Source organism: Bos javanicus, chromosome X (genome assembly GCF_032452875.1).
Source record: "Bos javanicus breed banteng chromosome X, ARS-OSU_banteng_1.0, whole genome shotgun sequence".
Classification (NCBI taxonomy): Eukaryota; Metazoa; Chordata; class Mammalia; order Artiodactyla; family Bovidae; genus Bos; species Bos javanicus.
Genome location: NC_083897.1, coordinates 98,107,958 through 98,126,672, shown reverse-complemented (window position 1 = coordinate 98,126,672; position 18,715 = coordinate 98,107,958). Strand labels below are relative to the sequence as shown.

Sequence of the window (18,715 nt, the reverse complement as noted above, 5' to 3'; positions counted from 1 at the left end):
GGCATACTGAGTGCAGCACTTTCACAGCATCATCTTTCAGGAGATTTGAAACAGCTCAACTGGAATTCCATCACCTCCACTAGCTTTGTTTGTAGTGATGCTTCCTAAGGCCCACTTGAGTTCACATTCCAGGAAGTCTGGCTCTAGGTGAGTGATCACACCATCGTGATGATCTGGGTAGTGAAGATCTTTTTTGAACAGTTCTGTGTATTTTTGTCACCTCTTCTTAATATCTTCTGCTTCTGTTATGTCCATACCATTTCTTTCTTTGACTGAGCCCATCTTTGCATGAAATGCTCCCTTGGTATCTCTAATTTTCTTGAAGAGATCTCTAGTCTTTCCCATTCTATTGTTTTCCTCTAATTCTTTTCACTGATCACTGAGGAAGGCTTTCTTAGCTTTCCTTGATATTCTTTGGAACTCTACATTCAAATGAGTACATCTTTCCTTTTCTCCTTTGCTTTTGGCTTCTCTTCTTTTCACAGCTATTTGTAAGACCTTCTCAGACAGCCATTTTGCTCTTTTGCATTTCTTTTTCTTGGGGATGGTTTTGATCCCAGTCTCCTGGACAATGTCAAGAACCTCCGTCCATATTCATCAGGCATTCTACCAGATCTAGTCCCTTAAATATATTTCCCACTTCCACTGTATAATCATAAGGGATTTGATTTAGGTCATACCTGAACAGTCTGGTGATTTTCCCTACTTTCTTCAGTTTAAGTCTGAATTTGGCAATAAGGAGTTCAAAATCTGAGCCACGGTCAGCTCCCAGTCTTGTTTTTGCTGACTGTATAGAGCTTCTCCATCTTTGGCTCTAAAGAATATAATTAATCTGATTTCGGTGTTGACCATCTGGTGATGTCCATGTGTAGAGTCTTCTCTTGTGTTGATGGAAGAGGGTGTTTGCTATGACCAGTGCATTCTTTTGGCAAAACTCTATGAGCCTTTTCCCTGCTTCATTCTGTACTCCAAGGCCAAATTTACCTGTTACTTGTTTCTTGACTTCCTACTTTTGCATTCCAGTCCCCTATAATATAAAGGATATCTAATTTGGGTGTTAGTTTTCAAAGGTCTATGTAGGTCTTCATAGAACCATTCAACTTCAGCTTCTTCAGCATTACTGGTTGGAGCATAGACTTGGATTACCGTGATACTGAATGCTTTGCCTTGGATACAAACAGAGATCATTCTGTCATTTCTGAGATCGCATCCAAGTGTTGCATGTCAGACTCTTTTGTTGACTATGATGGATACTCCATTTCTTCTAAGGGATTCTTGTCCACAATAGTAGATATGATGGTCATCTGAGTTAAATTCATCCATTCCAGTCCATTTTAGTTCGCTGATTCCTAGAATGTCAATGTTCACTCTTGCCATCTCCTGTTTGATCACTTCCAATTTGCCTTGATTCATGGACCTAACATTCCAGGTTCCTATGCAATATTGCTCTTTACAGCATCAGACCTTGCTTCCATCACCAGTCACATCCACAACAGAATGTTGTCTTCACTTTGGCTCTGTCAATTCATTCTTTCTGGAGTTATTTCTCCACTGATCTCCAGGAGCATGTTGGGCACCTACTGGCCTGGGGAGTTCATCTTTCAGCGTCCTATCTTTTTGCCTTTTCATACTGTTCATGGGGTTCTCAAGGCCAGAATACTAAAGTGGTTTGCCATTCCCTTCTCCAGTGGACCACATTTTGTCTGAACTCTCCACCATGACCCATCTATCTTGTGTGGCCCTACATGGCATGGCTCATAGTTTCATTGAATTAGACAAGGCTGTGGTCCATGTGATTAGATTGGTTAGTTTTCTGTGATTGTGGTTTCTGTCTGCCCTCTGATGCCCTCTCTCAGTGCCTACCATCTTACTGGAGTTTCTCTGACCTTGGACATGGGGTGTCTCCTCACGGCCCATGCTCCTGACCTTGTCGGCTGTGCGGTGCTGAGTGGCGAGTGGCTGAGAGGAGATACCCCATGTCTAAGGAGGCAAGGGGGAAGGGGGTAAGAAAACTAGAAGAGAGACAAAAGGGTGCCCTTAAGGGGTGGCTGGGGGAGGGGAGGGGCTCCCACACTGAGAGTGACCCACCCATACTGATGGGATCAGCAGGCACTAGGAGAGACTTTTCGGGGGTAGGAGTGGAGCAACCAGTATTTCCCCTGCCTGCTCGGCCCCAAGCAAGTCTTCTGGGGTCCCTGGCCTAAACCTCCACCCTCTAAGGCCCCCTTCAACTGTGCTGAGACTAAGCCCTACCCCCAAAAGCCACCATAGGGACTTTTCCTGCAGCACTGATTCTGAATCTAGCCAACCCCCTAAGCCCCACGCCCCAGGCCCAGGCTCCACTCCTGCATAAGCACCACCACCCCACAGTCAACCTTTTCTGGCCCTTTTTAAAAAATTATTTATTTATTGCTATTGTGTACTTATTGCTATTTCATTTATATTTTTCTTCTAATATATATATTTTTATTTTTCTAATTATGTTTTTAATTCTTTGTTACTGATTGGCTCTTTTTCTTCTGCACTGCATAGCTTGTGGAATCTTGGTTTCCAGGCCAAGGGTCAGGCCTAAGCTCCTGTGGTGGGAGAACTGACTCCAAGCCACTGAATGAATTTAGAACCTCAGACCCCAGGGAATATTAATTACAGTGCATTCTCCTGGAGGTCCTCATCTGAGCACTGAGACCTGGCTCTACCCAACCACCTGAAAACTCTAATGCTAAATGTCTCAGGCCAAACCAGTAAGACAAGAATACGGCCCTATCCATCAAAAAACAAACAACAACAACAAAAAATAAGACAACAAAAAAAAATAGGTTACAGACGAAGGAACAAGGTAAAAACCTAAAAGACGAAGTAAATGAAGAGGAAATATGCAACCTACCTGAAAAGGAATTCAGAATGATGATTGAAGATGATCCATAATCTCAGAAATAGAATGGAGGCAACAGATCAAGAAAATACAACAAATGTTTAACAAGAGCCAAGAAGAACTAAGGAACAAACAAGCAGTGATAAACAACTCAATGTGGGCAAGCTCAGTCACTCAGTCATGTCTGACTCTGTGACCCCATGGACTGCAGCCTGCCAGGCTCCTCTGTTCATGGGATTTTGCCAAGCAACAACACTGGAGTGGATTGTCATCTCCTTCTGCAGGGGATCTTCCTGACCAAGGGATCAAACCTGCAGCTCCTGCACTGACAGGCAGATGTTTTACCACTGAGCCACCTGGGAAGGCAAACAACCCAGTAGCTGAAATGAAAAAAAAAAAATACACTATAAGGATTCAATAGCAGCTTAATTTGGAGAAGGCAATGGCAACCCACTCCAGTGCTCTTGCCTGGAAAATCCCATGGACGGAGGAGCCTGATAGCCTGCAGTCCATTGGGTTGCTAAGAGTTGGACACGACTGAACGACTTCACTTTCACTTTTCACTTTCATGCATTGGAGAAAGAAATGGAAACCCACTCCAGTGTTCTTGCCTGGAGAATCCCAGGGACGGCGGAGCCTGGTAGGCTGTGGTCTATGGGGTTTCACAGAGTCAGACATGACTGACACGACTTAGCAGCAGCAGCAGCTTAATTGAAGCAGAAGAATGAATAAGTGAACTGGAAGATAGAATAGTGGTAAAAACTGTCAAGGAGCAAAATAAAGAAAAAAGAATGAAGGAAACTGAAGACAATCTCACAGACATATGTACGACAACATTAAACACACCAACACTCAAATTATACCAGTCCCAGAAGAAGACAAAAAAGAGAAAGGATCAAGAAAATATTTCAAGAGCTTATCATCAAAACATTTCCTAACATGGGAAAGGAAATAGCCTCCCAAGTACAGGAAGAGCAGAGAGTTCCACACAGGATAAACCCTAGGAAAAACACAAGAAAACACATAATCAAACTAACAAAAACTAAATACAAAGAAAAAATGTTAAAAGCAGCAAGGGAAAAGCAAAAAAATAACATACAAGGGAATCCCCATAAGGTTAACTGATTTCTCAGCAGAAACTCTGTAGGCCAGAAGGGAGTGGCAGGATATATTTAAAGTGATGAAACAGAAAAACATACAACCAAGATTATTCTACCCAACTAGGATCTCTTTCAGATTCAACAGAGAAATCAAAAGCATTACAGAGAAGCAAAAGCTAAGAGAATTCAGCTCCACCAGACCAGATTCACAAGAAATACTAACTGAACTTCCATAAACAGGAAGCACAAGAGAAGAAAATGACCTTTTGCTGTCTCGTTCACAGGGTTATACAAACGCATATATATGGAATTTAGAAAGATGGTAACAATAACCCTGTGAATGAGACAGCAAAAGAGACAGTGATGTATAGAACAGTCTTATGGACTCTGTGGGAGAGGGAGAGGGTGGGAAGATTTGGGAGAATGGCATTGAAACATGTAAAATACCATGTATGAAACAAGATGCCAGTCCAGGTTTGATGCACGATACTGGACGCTTGGGGCTAGTGCACTGGGACGACCCAGAGGGATGGTATGGGGAGGGAGGAGGGAGGAGGGTTCAGGATGGGGAACACATGTATACCTGTGGTGGATTCATTTTGATATTTGGCAAAACTAATACAATTATGTAAAGTTTAAAAATTAAATAAAATTAAAAAAAAAAAGAAAGAAAATGACCTACAAAAACAAACCCAGAACAGTTATAAAAATTGTAATAGAAACTTACATATCGATAATTACCTTAAATGTAAATGGATCAAATGCTCCAATGAAAAGACAAAGACTGGCTGAATGGATATAAAAAGAAAACCCATATATATATGCTGTCTACAAGAGACCCACTTCAAACCTGGGAATACATATGTGAGACAGAATGTGAGAGGACGGAAAAAGATACTCCATGTAAATCAAAAGAAATCTGGAGTAGCAATTCTCTTATCAGTTAAAATACACTTTAAAATAAAAACTATTACAACAGATAAGGAAGGACACTACATAATGATCAAGGGATCAATCTAAGAAGATATAACAATTATAAATATTTATGCACCCAACATAGGAGCACCTCAATACACAAGGAAAATGCTAACAGCTGTAAAAGAACAGTAACATGATAATAGTTGGGGGGGGTTACCACCCCAATTACACCAATGGACAGATCATCCAGACATAAAATTAATAAGAAAACAGAAGCTTTAAATGACACAATGGACTGGAAAATTTTAATTGATATTTATAGGACAATCCACCCAAAAGCAGCAGAATAAACTTTCTTCTCAAGTGCCCATGGAACATTCTCTAGGATAGATCATATCATAGGTCAAAAACCAAGCCTCAGAAAATTTAAGAAAATTGAAATTGTATCAAGAATCTTTTCTAACCACAATGCTATGAAATTAGAAATCAATCACAGGGGAAAAAACTGTAGAAAATACAAACACATGGAAGTTTGTAACACTGTGCTGTTGAATATCCAAGAGGTTACTAAAAACAAAACAACAACAAAAAAAACCAGGAAATTAAAAATACATTAAAACAAATGATAATGAAAACATGACGACCCAAAACCTATGGGATGCAGCAAAAGCAGTTCTAAGACAGAAGCTTATAGCAATTTAATCTCACCTCAACAAATAAGTAAAACATCATATAAACAATATTAACCTTACATTTAAAGCCACTAGAGAAAGAAGAACAACAAAAAAATACTCCAAAATTAGTAGAAGGAAAGAAATAATAAAGATCAGAGCAGAAATAAGTGAAATATAAACAAAAATAATAGCAAAGATCAATGAAACTAAAAGCTGATTCCTTAAGATAAAATTAATAAATCTTGACACAGAATCATCAAGAAGGGGGGAGAAATCAAATCAATAAAATTAGAAATGAAAAAGAAGTTACAACTGAAACCACAGAAATACTAAGGATCATAAGATACTATTCATAAGCAACTAAATGACAACAAAATGGAAAACCTTGAAGAAATGAACAAGTTCCAAAAAAGGCACAACTTTCAAAGACTGAATCAGGAATAATTAGAAGATATAAACAAATCAATAAAACATAATGAAATTGAAAGTGTAATTTAAAATCTTCCAACAAACAAAAGCCCAGAACCAGAGGATTTAACAAGCAAATTATATTAAACATTTAGAGAAGAAATAACACCTAACCTCTCAAACTCTTCCAAATAATTACAGAAGGAGGAAAATTCCCAAACTCATTCTATAAGGCCACCACCACCCTGATACCAAAACCAGAAAAAGACATCACAAAGAAAGAAAGTTACAGACCAATATCACTGATAAATATAGATGCTGAAAATCCTCAACAAAATAATAACAAACAGAATCCAACAACACATTAGAAAGATCATACAACATGATCAAGTGAGATTTATTCTAGGGATGCGAGGATTTTTCAATATATGCAAATCAATCCATGTGATACACTATATTAATAAATTAAAGAACAGAAACCATATGATCATCCCAATAGATGCAGAAAAAGCTTTTAACAAATTCAACACCTATTTATGATAAAATTTTCTAGAAATTGAGCAAAGAGGGAATCTGCCTTCACATAATAATGACCATATATGACAAACACAGTAAACATCATTCTCAAAGCTGTAAAACTGAAAGCATTTCCTCTAAGATCAGGAACAAGACAAGGATATGCACTCTCGTCACTATTATTCAACATAGTTTTGGAAGCCCTAACCGTGGCAGTCAGAGAAGAAAAAGAAATGAAAGGAATCCAAATTGGAAAAGAAGTCAAATTGTCACTGTTTGTAGATGACATGATACTATACATAGAAAAGCTTAAAGATGCCACCAGAAAACTACTAGAGTTAATCAAAGAATTTGGCAAAGTTGCAGAATACAAAATTAATGCATAGAGATCTCTTGCCTTCCTATAGACTAACAATAAAAGATCAGAAAGGGAAATTAAGGAAATAACCCCATTTACCATTGCAACAAAAAGAAAAAAAAAAAAAAAAAACCTAAGAATAAACCTACCTAATGAGCCAAAACATCTGTACTCAAAACTATAAAACACCAATGAAAGAAATCAAAGATAACACAAACAGATGAAGAGATACACCATATTCATAGCTGGGAAGAAGCAATATTTGAAAATGACTGTACTGCCCAAAGCAATCTATAGATTCAGTGTGAGCTCTATCAAATTACTAAAAGCATTTTTCACAGAATTAAAAAAAAATTACAATTTGTATGAAAACACAAAAGCCACTAATAAAACAATCTTGAGAAAGAAAAATGGAGCTAGAGGAATTACGCTCCCTGACTTCAGACTATACTATAAAGCTGTAGTAATCAAGACAGTATGGTTTTGGCACAAAAAACAGAAATATAGATGAGTGGTACAGGACAGAAAGCCCAGAGATAAACTCATACACCTATGGTCATCTAATCTATGACAAAGGAGGCAAGAACATACAAAGGAGAAAAGACAGCCTATTCAATAAGTTGTGCTGGGAAAACTGGCCAGGTACATGCAAAAGAATGAAATTAGAACACTACCTAACACCATACATAAAAATAAATTGAAAATGGTTTAAAGACCTAAATATATGGTGAACAGTATAAAACACTTAGAGGAAAACACAGGAAAAAACTCTGACATAAATAACAGCAAGATCTTTTTTTTTTTTTTTTTTGACTCATCTCCTACACTAGAGCCATCACAATATTGTAATTATCCTCCAATTAAAACTAATTTAAAAGCCCCAAAAAAGAAAAATAAAAACAAAAATAAGCAAATGAGACCTAATTAATATCTTTTGCACAGGCTAGGAAACCATAAAGAAGACGAGAAGACAACCCTCAGGATCGGAAAATATATTTGCAAACAAAACAATGGATAAAGAATTAACTTCTAAAATATACAAACACTCATGCAGCTTAATGTAAAAAAAAAAAAAAAAAAAAAAAAACAGCCCAATCAAAAAATGGGCAAAAGACACAAATAGACATTTCTGCTTTATTGACTATGTCAAAGCCTTTGACTGTGAGGATCACAATAAACTGTGGAAAATTCTGAAAGAGATGGAATACCAGACCAGCTGACCTGTCTCTTGAGAAATCTGTACGCAGGTCAGGAAGCAACAGTTAGAACTGGACATGGAACAACAGACTGGTTCCAAATAGGAAAAGGAGTACGTCTAGGCTGTATATTGTCACCCTGCTTATTTAACTTACATGCAGAGTACATCATAAGAAACGCTGGGCTGGAAGAAGCACAACCTGGAATCAAGATTGCTGGGAGACATATCAATGACCTCAGATATGCAGATGACACCACCCTTATGGCAGAAAGTGAAGAGGAACTACAAAGCCTCTTGAAAGGGAAAGAGGAGAGTGAAAAAGTTGGCTTAAAGGTTAACATTCAGAAAATGAAGATCATGGCATCTGGTCCCATCACTTCATGGGAAATCAATGGGGAAACAGTGGAAACAGTGTCAGACTTTATTTTGGGGGGCTTTAAAATCACTGCAGATAGTGACTGCAGCCATTAAATTAAAAGATGCTTACTCCTTGGAAGAAAAGTTATGACCAACCCAGACAGCATATTCAAAAGCAGAGACATTACTTTGCCAACCAAGGTCCGTCTAGTCAAAGTTATGGTTTTTCCAGTAGTCATGTATGGATGTAAGAGTTGGACTGTGAAGAAAGCTGAGTGCCGAAAAATTGATGCTTTTGAACTGTGGTGTTGGAGAAAACTCTTGAGAGTCCCTTGGACTGCAAGGAGATCCAACCAGTCCATCCTAAAGGAGATCAGTCCTGGGTGTTCTTTGGAAGGACTGATGCTAAACCTGAAACTCTAATATATTGCTTACCTCATGCAAAGAGTTGACTCACTGGAAAAGACTCTGATGCTGGGAGGGATTGGGAACAGGAGAAGGGGATGACAGAGGATGAGATGGCTGGATGGCTTCACTGACTCGATAGACATGAGTTTGGGTGAACTCCGGGAGTTGGTAATGGACAGGGAGGCCTGGCGTGCTGCGGCTCATGGGGTCACAAAGAGTCAGACACAACTGAGTGACTGAACTAAACTGACATACAGATGGCCTAGAAGCAAATTAAAAGATGCTCGCCATCACTAATTATTAGAGAAATGCAAATCAAAACTACCATGAGAGACATCCCTGTTGGTACAGTGGATGGGAAAACACGTGCTAACGCAGAGGACACTAGTTCAGTCCCTGCCACAGAAGAATTCCACATGCCATGGAGCACCTAAAGACCATGTACCACAACTACTGAACTCCCACTGTAGAGCCCAAGAGCCACAACTACTGAGCCCACATACTACAACTACTAAAGTCCATGTGCCTAGTGCCTGTGTTCCGTAAGAGAAGCCACTGCAATGAGAAGCCCGTACACCACAACAAAGAGTAGCCCCCATTCACTACAACTAGAAAAAGTCTCCATGCAGAAATGAAAACCCAGTACAACCAAAAAGAAATAAATTATATATATATATATATATATATATATATATATATATATATACATACACACACACACACATACACATGCACATATATATATATATATATATATATATATATATATATAAACTACAATAAGGTTTTAATCTCACACCAGCCAGAACAGTCATCATCAAAAAATCTACAAACAGCAAGTGATGGAAATGGTGTGGAGAAAAGGGAATCCTCTTGCACTGTAGGTGAGAATGTAAATTGACATAGCCTCTATGGAGAAGACTATGGAGGTTCCTTAAAAAACTAAACATAAAACTACCATACAACCTAGCAACTCCTCTACTCGGCATATACCCTGAGAAACACCATAATTCAAAAAGACACATGTACCCGAGTGTTCAGTTGAGTTCAGTTCAGTTCAGTCGCTCAGTCATATCCGACTCTTTGTGACCCCATGAATTGCAGCACGCCAGGCATCCCTGTCCATCACCAACTCCCGGAGTTCACTCAAACTCACGTCCATGGAGTCGGTGATGCCATCCAGCCATCTCATCCTCTGTCGTCCCCTTGTCCTCCTGCCCCCAATCCCTCCCAGTATCAGAGTCTTTTCCAATGAGTCAACTCTTCCCATGAGGTGGCCAAAGTACTGGAGTTTCAGCTTTAGCATCATTCCTTCCAAAGAAATCCTAGGGCTGATCTCCTTCAGAATGGACTGGTTGGATCTCCTTGCAGTCCAAGGGACTCTCAAGAGTCTTCTCCAACACCACAGTTCAAAAGCATCAATTCTTCAGTGCTCATCTTTATTCACAGTCCAACTCTCACATCCGTACATGACCACTGGAAAAACCATAGCCTGGACTAAACGGACCTTTGTTGGCAAAGTAATGTCTCTGCTTTTGAATATGCTATCTAGGTTGGTTATAACTTTCCTTCCAAGAAGTAAGCATCTTTTAATTTCATGGGTGCAGTCACTCAACATCTGCAGTGATTTTCGAGCCCAAAAAATTAAAGTCTGACACTGTTTCCACTGTTTCCCCATTGATTTCCCATGAAGTGATGGGACCACATGCCATGATCTTCGTTTTCTGAATGTTGAGCTTTAAGCCAAATTTTTCACTCTCCTCTTTCACTTTCATCAAGAGGCTTTTTAGTTCCTCTTCGCTTTCTGCCTTAAGGGTGGTATCATCTGCATATCTGAGGTTATTGATATTTCTCCCGGCAATCTTGATTCCAGCTTGTGCTTCTTCCAGCCCAGCGTTTCTCATGATGTACTCTGCATATAAGTTAAATAAGCAGGGTGACAATATACAGCCTTGACGTACTCCTTTTCCTATTTGGAACCAGTCTGTTGTTCTATGTCCAGTTCTAACTGTTGCTTCCTGACCTGCATACAGGTTTCTCAAGAGGCAGGTCAGCTGGTCTGGTATTCCCATCTCTTGAAGAATTTTCCACAGTTGATTGTGATCCACACAGTCAAAGGCTTTGGCATAATCAAAAAAGCAGAAATAGATGTTTTTCTGGAACTCTCTTGCATTGTCGATGATCCAGCAGATGTTGGCAATTTGATCTCTGGTTCCTCTGCCTTTTCTAAAACCAGCTTGAACATCTCGAAGTTCACGGTTCATGTATTGCTGAAGCCTGGCTTAGAGAATTTTGAGCATTACTTTACTAGCGTGTGAGATGAGTGCAATTGTGTGGTAGTTTGAGCATTCTTTGGCATTGCCTTTATTTGGGACTGGAATGAAAACTGATCTTTTCCAGTCCTGTGGCCACTGCTGAGTTTTCCAAATTTGCTGGCATACTGAGTGCAGCACTTTCACAGCATCATCTTTCAGGATTTGAAATAGCTCAACTGGAATTCCATCACCTCCACTAGCTTTGTTCATAGTGATGCTTTCTAAGGCCCACTTGACTTCCCATTCCAGGATGTCTGGCTCTAGGTGAGTGATCACATCATCGTGATTATCTGGGTCATGAAGATCTTTTTTGTACAGTTCTTCTGTGTATTCCTGCCACCTCTTCTTAATATCTTCTGCTTCTGTTAGGGCCACACCATTTCTGTCATTTATCGAGCCCATCTTTGCATGAAATATTCCCTTGGTATCTCTAATTTTCTTGAAGAGATCTCTAGTCTTTCCTGTTCTGTTGTTTTCCTCTATTTCTTTGCATTGATCGCTGAGTAAGGCTTTCTTATGTCTTCTTGCTATTCTTTGGATCTCTGCATTCAGATGCTTATATCTTTCCTTTTCTCCTTTGCTTTTCACTTCTCTTCTTTTCACAGCTACTTGTAAGGCCTCCCCAGACAGCCATTTTGCTTTTTTGCATTTCTTTTTGCATTTCTTTTCCATGGGGATGGTCTTGATCCCTGTCTCCTGCACAATGTCATGAACCTCCGTCCATAGTTCATCAGGCACTCTATGATATCAGTCCTTTAAATCTATTTCTCACTTCCACTGTATAATCATAACAGATTTGATTTAGGTCACTGCAGCTCTATTTACAGCAGCCAGGACATGGAAACAATTTAAGTGTGCATCAATAGATAAATGAATAAAGAAGATGTGGTACATATCCACATTGGAATAATAGTCAGCCATAAAAAGGAACAAAATTACATCATTTGTAGAGATGTGGATGAACCTAGATTCTGTCATACAGAGTGCAGTAAGTCAGAAAGAGAAAATGTATCATATATTCACACATGTATGTGGAATCTCGAAAAATTGTACCAATAAACTTAGGTCCAGGACAGGAATAAAGAGGCAGATGTAGGGAATGGACATGTGGACACAAGCAGAAAGGGGAGGCTGGGATGAACTGGAAGATTAGATTTGACATAAATGTACTATCATGTGCAAAACAGATAGCTAGTGGGAACCTGCAGTGTAGCAAAGAGAGTTCAGGTCGGTGCTCTATGATAACCTAAATTGGTGGGATGGGGGTTGGCGTTGGAGGAGGGTCCAAGAAGGAGGGGATATAAGGTATAAATATGGTTGATTCATTTCATTGCACAGCAGAAACTAATATAACATTGTAAAGCAATTATACTCCCATAAAAATAAATGGCCCCTTTGTTTTAGCTGCTACAACAACTGGCAATTATAAAAGTCTGGAGACATTCCAAAGACAACACTGAGGAAGGAAAGGAGAATTGACAGACCAATAGAGCTGCTAAGGCAGCAGCATTACAAGATTCAAGCTCCATACATGGGAGGATACCTGCTGCCCATCTAAGGAACAGAGATGAGTTTCTGAATGATGCACATTTGATCAACATACTGGGCTTTGGTATATGCTAAATTGCCACTCTACTCTTTGTGAAGTCACACAAGAAACCACACTAAAATTAATACATTAAATTATTCATTGTGGGAACTGATAAAATGATAGCCTGGGAAAAACAATTCTTTTGGAAACCTTCTCCCAAAGTAATGGCTGAAATATGTCAGAGGTGTCATATCTGTCCTAAGCAGAACCCAAAAATACCTATTCATACTTCTCACTGCCACTTTCCTTTGCTTCTGGGTCATTTTGAAATCTGGCAAGTGGATTTTACCTCGCTATCTCCCTTTCAGGGATGCAAATATATTCTGATGATAGTATGCATGTATTCCCATTGGGTGGAAGCCTTTCCTTGCAGATGAGTAACTCTCCTTACAGTAGCCAAAACACTGTTGAAAAGGATTATTCCTACTGAGGGAATTCCCCTGGAATTACATAGTGATAACGGTGCCCATTTCATTGTACAAATTCCAAATGTTATTTGTAAAATCCGGCCTCTACATTTCCATTCTAACTATCATCCTCAATCTTCTGGTCCAGGGGAAAGAAACAAAGCCGTAATCAAAACTCAACTGGCAAAACTCTCTGAGGCTATAGGCCTTCCTTGGCCTAAACTGCCATACATAGTCCTATTACACTTAATATCTATACCCTTTGGAAAATACAAACTGTCACTATTTGAAAAAAAAATTATTGAAAAAATCCATGATTCTTGACTTAGGACTATATAATCCCCTTCTAGTCAAGGGAGATCTTTTACATTATTGTCAAAGTCTCATTAAAACTGACCCAGAAGTGAGGCAAATGGCCCCTAATGTGGATGGCTTTCCCAAGATTTGGACAAGGCTGGTACTCTCCATGATCCCCATCAATGAAATCCCTCAAGTTAACCTTGTTCTAATTGCTGCCATCATAGAGTTGTTACATCTCCTTCATTATGTAATAATTGATGATGCATCAACTTGCTTCTCCTTCTTATAGACATATTGTCAAGGAGTGAAATTTTTCATGAATAGGTTTATGGCCAGGAATGAAAATTTAGAGGAAGTGACCCTGGTCCTTCGGTTCTTTGATTTTGACTATAAAGGACTGGACAATTGAATTTTTGGGACTCCTCGTTGAAGCTACAGTTTTATTAATGTGCTTTGTCCTACTACATAGAGTAGGCATCCTCCATGAATGGTAATTCTATCTTATATTAACTTTGCTGGGAATAAGCCTGTGGCTCCAATTCTTGGCCATTTAATTACTCTATTTCACTTGGGGTTCTTTCACTCACCAAGGCCATGAGTTACCCTTAGTCCTCTTTATATTAAAATGACTGACTTTTATTGGGATAGTTTTTACTAGAGTTATAGTATTAGCTCTCTTAATATCCATCTGGACTCTTTATACCTGGGAAAATAATGCCTTATTCTGCATTTCCAAAAGTCTAGCCACTGGAGGAAATCTAACAAATTGTTGGATATGCCATCAGCACCCTAATCATTCGCTGAATACTGGGATCCCCTTGCTTTGGCTATCTCTAATCATACTGGTAACTCTCTACCATATGTTATTCAGAACTCATCTACTTGAATCCACAGTTCCCTTTCCTTGTTTTCCTTGTTTGGAACCAGATAACCCCTCAAACAGTTTCTTAGGAATATGTGTTCTAATGAGGCCCTGTGGTTATCCAGAAACAAGAAATCCAACTTCCAAACACCCAATTTATTTCATTGTTCAACAACAAAATATATTCTCATGATAACCCCCATATATTCCAACAAGGAAGGCTTCTAGGCTGCTCATATATAACCAGCCCATGGCTGAATTTCACCTTTGACGTCTCCTTTCTCTGTGCTCCAGTGAAGTTGCTCAGTCGTGTCCAACTCATTGCAACCCCATGGACTGTAGCCTACCAGGCTCCTCCATCCATGGAATTTTCCAAGCAGGAGTACTGGAGTGGGTTGCCATTTCCTTCTCCAGGGGATCTTCCCAACCCAGGGATCGAACCCAGGTCTCCCCCATTACGGGCAGACGTTTTTCCATTTGAGACACTGGGGAAGCCCTCCATCTATGTATTTGTGGTTGGAAGGTTGCCACTCAGGGCATATCCTGCCTCAATGCCCTAACACCAGGTTCTAATGTGCCCTAGGACTTTTAATCGGAGAAGGCAATGGCAACCCACTCCAGTACTCTTGCCTGGAAAATCCCATGGACGGAGAAGTCTGGTAGGCTGCAGCCCATGGGGTCATGAAGAGTCGGACACGACTGAGTGACTTCACTTTCACCTTTCACTTTCATGTATTGGAGAAAGAAATGGCAACCCACTCCAGTGTTCTTGCCTGGAGAATCCCAGGGACAGGAGAGCCTGGTGGGCTGCCGTCTATGGGGTCGCAAAGAGTCGGACATGACTGAAGTGACTTAGCAGCAGCAGCAGGACTTTTAATAGTTCATTAGACTGCGTTAAATTTGTCAGAAATTACCAAATGGCACATACAGTCTACTTTCTGCCTCTGCCAAGAAACCCCTTCTGAGGGATTTCAAAGGTTCCCAAGATTTATTTAAACCACACGGGGAGTTGGTGCCACTGACAAAATTATTCAAAACCCCTCTGCTATCATAGCAGACACAGCTAATGCCACAGCTAAAACAATAAGCACCCAAAAAGACTCCCTGAATTTGCTTGTCCATCTTGTGTTAGATAAAAGTTTTTCCTTGAATTACCTTCTAGCAGAACTTGGAAGAGTCTGTGTCATCTTAAATACCACCTGTTGTACCTGGATAAATGCCTCTGGTACAGTAGAAACTCAAATTGGAATCTTACAAAACAAGTTCACTTGACTTCATTCTGATAGTGTTAATACTTCCCTAATGTTTGGTTTGTTTAGTTGGTTACCCTCAAACATTGGATCTTGGTTCAAAACTGTTTTGCAAACTGGCTTATTACTGTTAATAAATGCTGTCAGCTTCTTTATATTGATAAAGTGCTTGCTTAAATTGATTACTTCTATATTTAACCATTCTACTGCTCAGCTGATACTCATCCCAATCGATATACTTGAGGCAGCACAACATCATGTTGCTTCCAGTGAATTTTCCAATCTATCCACTGATTCATCACAAACCACCCTCTAAAGGACATGATGGACCTGGAGCAGACAACCAATTCTGGTTATGTGGAAATAAGAATTGCTCCAATGATGTTTTCTTCAGGAAAAGGCATGGGCAAAAGGGGAAAATGTGAAAATAACTATGTCAGGAATGACTAAGACATGACCTGAAGACCTCCGTATTTGCTACCAATGCTGGACTTTCGCTGAACATTCTAAATTAAAACTGCTGAATAGTTGCTGAGTTGCTAAAAGGAAAGATTGATGTTGAGAACTAGACTTTATCTTCCTAAGAAAACACAACTGTCCCTAGTAATGACTGAGATTCATTCCATAACTCAAATCTTATGTATAGAATAATTTTACCCTCCAATCCATATTGTTGGTAAACAGCTTGCATAACCCTGCATTGATTTCCCTCTTCCTGTAAAAATCCTAGCCATTTTCCCCTTGTAGGACACTATTCTGGTTTCTTCTAGACTTTCTGTGATCCCTGAATTGCAATTCTAAGACCCCAAATAAACTACCTTTTTGCCTCTTCACAGTTAGTAATCCTTATGTTTGATATGGATTTAAATTAGCCTGGGCCATATCTCCTATGATCGATAGAAAAAATTAAGCAAAAACTAGTTGTAACCCTTCCCTGTTCTCAGCCTGACGGTAGAAAGAAAACTGACAGGAAGGAAGTGAATTCTAAAAGAAAGAGGCTGGAGTTGGGGAAATACAGAGTAGTATCTGGAAAGAAAAGACATAAAAGAGGCTTAACTAGGGTCAGCTGTACACAGACACCAACTGGCCTCGCAATGTCACCTCTACGTTTTTTCTTCCTGGATGAGCAGAGCCAGGTCCACTCTGTTACACCTCTTTCCTATAGCCAAGCTCGGGGCTGTACAGATGCTTTTGCCCCCAAACCCACACATGCAAGTTGAGGAGCTGGACTGATGGTCTGAGCAACTGTTGGGGTAGAAGTCAAGAGAAGGGCAGGGAAACCCTGGATAAAGGAAGTAACCCTCTGGGAGGCAATGCCACTCGGGGAATTCAAGAAAGGATGTTAACAAGTGCAGCAAGTCTGTATAAAAGGCTGGAGTAAAGGGGTGTATGAGGTAACCGCTGGGGAGCCAGGAGGAGCTAGGATCGGAGGAGACAGGACAGAGAGGGACCCAGCAGGCAACCACCCAGCGCGGAGGCGGCATCAAGTGAGAGAACGACTGGTACAGAACCACCTCTTCTTTGCGTGCCGCAGCCGCCTGCAGGCAGGTCCCAAGGAGAAGAAAGTTCAGTTTGGGTGAAACGGGGTGTGAACCGAGGAATATTACTCCGGTCCCGCGCGGAAGAGGGCGTCAAAGAGCACTCTTAAGAGTTGAGAGGGTGTAGCTGGGCTTGCGGCTGAGCATCGAGAGGGAATCCCCGGCTCCCAGCCTCGCCGATCTCTTCTCCTTACCTTGGGCACCGTGATATGGTCCATGACCGCGGATCCCCACACCCGGAATCCTTGGTGCAACTCAGGCTGCTGCCGCCACCACGGTTCTCGCAGCCTTCTTGCCCAACCCTGGTTCTAGACCCCGCCCTCCCTCTCGTGCTTCAAGTTCTCGTCACCTGATCCTCGCGGAGGCTTCTCTCGCGACACTTTGCCTTCCGCCGCTAACGCCATCTTGCTTCCTGGCAATGCCCTTTTCTTTGGGCGGTCCTGTCAAAATGCCATTCCTTTGGTAGGGGTGTGTACCCAGTAACATCCGACTCTTAGCGACCCTTTGGATTATAACCCACCAGGCTCCTCTGTCCATGGGATTATCCAGGCAAGAATACTGGAGTGGGTTGCTATTTTTCACTCCAAGGGATCTTCTCTACCCAGGGATGGAACGAGAGTCTCTTGCATCTCCTGCTTTGGCAGGCAGATTATTTACCACTGCACTATTTGGGAAGAGAAACTGCTAAATATACATTCTAGCTTTCTAAGGACGCTTGGTTTAAATAAAATCCGGTGATTGGGAGCTTTTTTCATATTGTTTAAGGGAAAAACTATTAGGACTGTAGACAGGAGGCAGAACAGTAACATTAGGCTCACAAATATTTCTAGGACTGCTTCCATTTTCTTAAGAGTAAAAACAGCAACAACAACAGATTGTCCTAGTTCAGACTTCAGGTTTGGCCCAGGAATTCTTAAGTCCCAGACTCAAGTGCTGGCACCCTTCTCACAACCCATGATGCTGTAAGGATTCTGAGTACCAATATCATTCCACTATTCTTTAATGTTAACAGAGATGGCACCAGTCAAAGATAACATAGACTACTCTGTGGTGATGACTGAATTTCTGAAGAGCTTCCTGTGAGACCTTGGGCAAGTCACTATAGAATATTTTTGAGATGGTTTATAAGTATATTTTCCTTTCACTCCTCTCAACCAGGGGGAGTCTACTGCCATAAACCTAGTTAAAGCCTGAACTATTAGAGTAGCCTCATAACTTTGTCACCAAAGATGTGGGAAAAGGACCAGAGACCCACTGAACCACCTCTCAGATGAAGTGCAGCTACTCTGTAGTGTTCTCTGAATCAGGATTATGATGGCAAAAAGAACAGTCTGAGAGTCGAAAAACCTGGATTTTACTCTCAGGTCTGCTACTACTAACTTGCTGTGTGACCTTGGGCAAATCATGTCACCTCTCTGGGCCCTGTATTCTAGCTAAAACCTCTATCTTGCCTAAATTATTGACATAGTTTGGTCACCATGTTTTGGCCCTGGTTTCCCTAGAATCTGTCCTCAATATGGCATCTTCCAGACTCTAGAATCTATAGTGATGTCACTCCTTTGCTTGAAACCTACCAGTGGCTCTCCATTTCAGAGAAAATCCAAATCTTTACATGGCTTAAAATAAGCCTACGTGTGATCTAA

General features: G+C 40.5%; 1 protein-coding gene across 4 annotated transcripts in view; it reads right to left on the bottom strand.

The window, feature by feature from the left end:
• Window positions 1-17,417, bottom strand: part of MTMR8 (myotubularin related protein 8) — a 282,801-nt gene extending 265,384 nt beyond the window's left edge. For 2 of the 4 annotated variants that reach the window (XM_061410317.1, XM_061410318.1), the window contains exon 1: window positions 17,267-17,417. In XM_061410317.1, the coding sequence (XP_061266301.1) occupies window positions 17,267-17,290 (24 nt within the window). In that variant the 5' untranslated portion in view covers window positions 17,291-17,417. The remainder of the gene's footprint in view (window positions 1-17,266) is intronic. The other 2 variants (XM_061410319.1, XM_061410320.1) reach the window with 2 other exon arrangements.
• Between the last annotated feature and the right edge of the window lie 1,298 nt (window positions 17,418-18,715).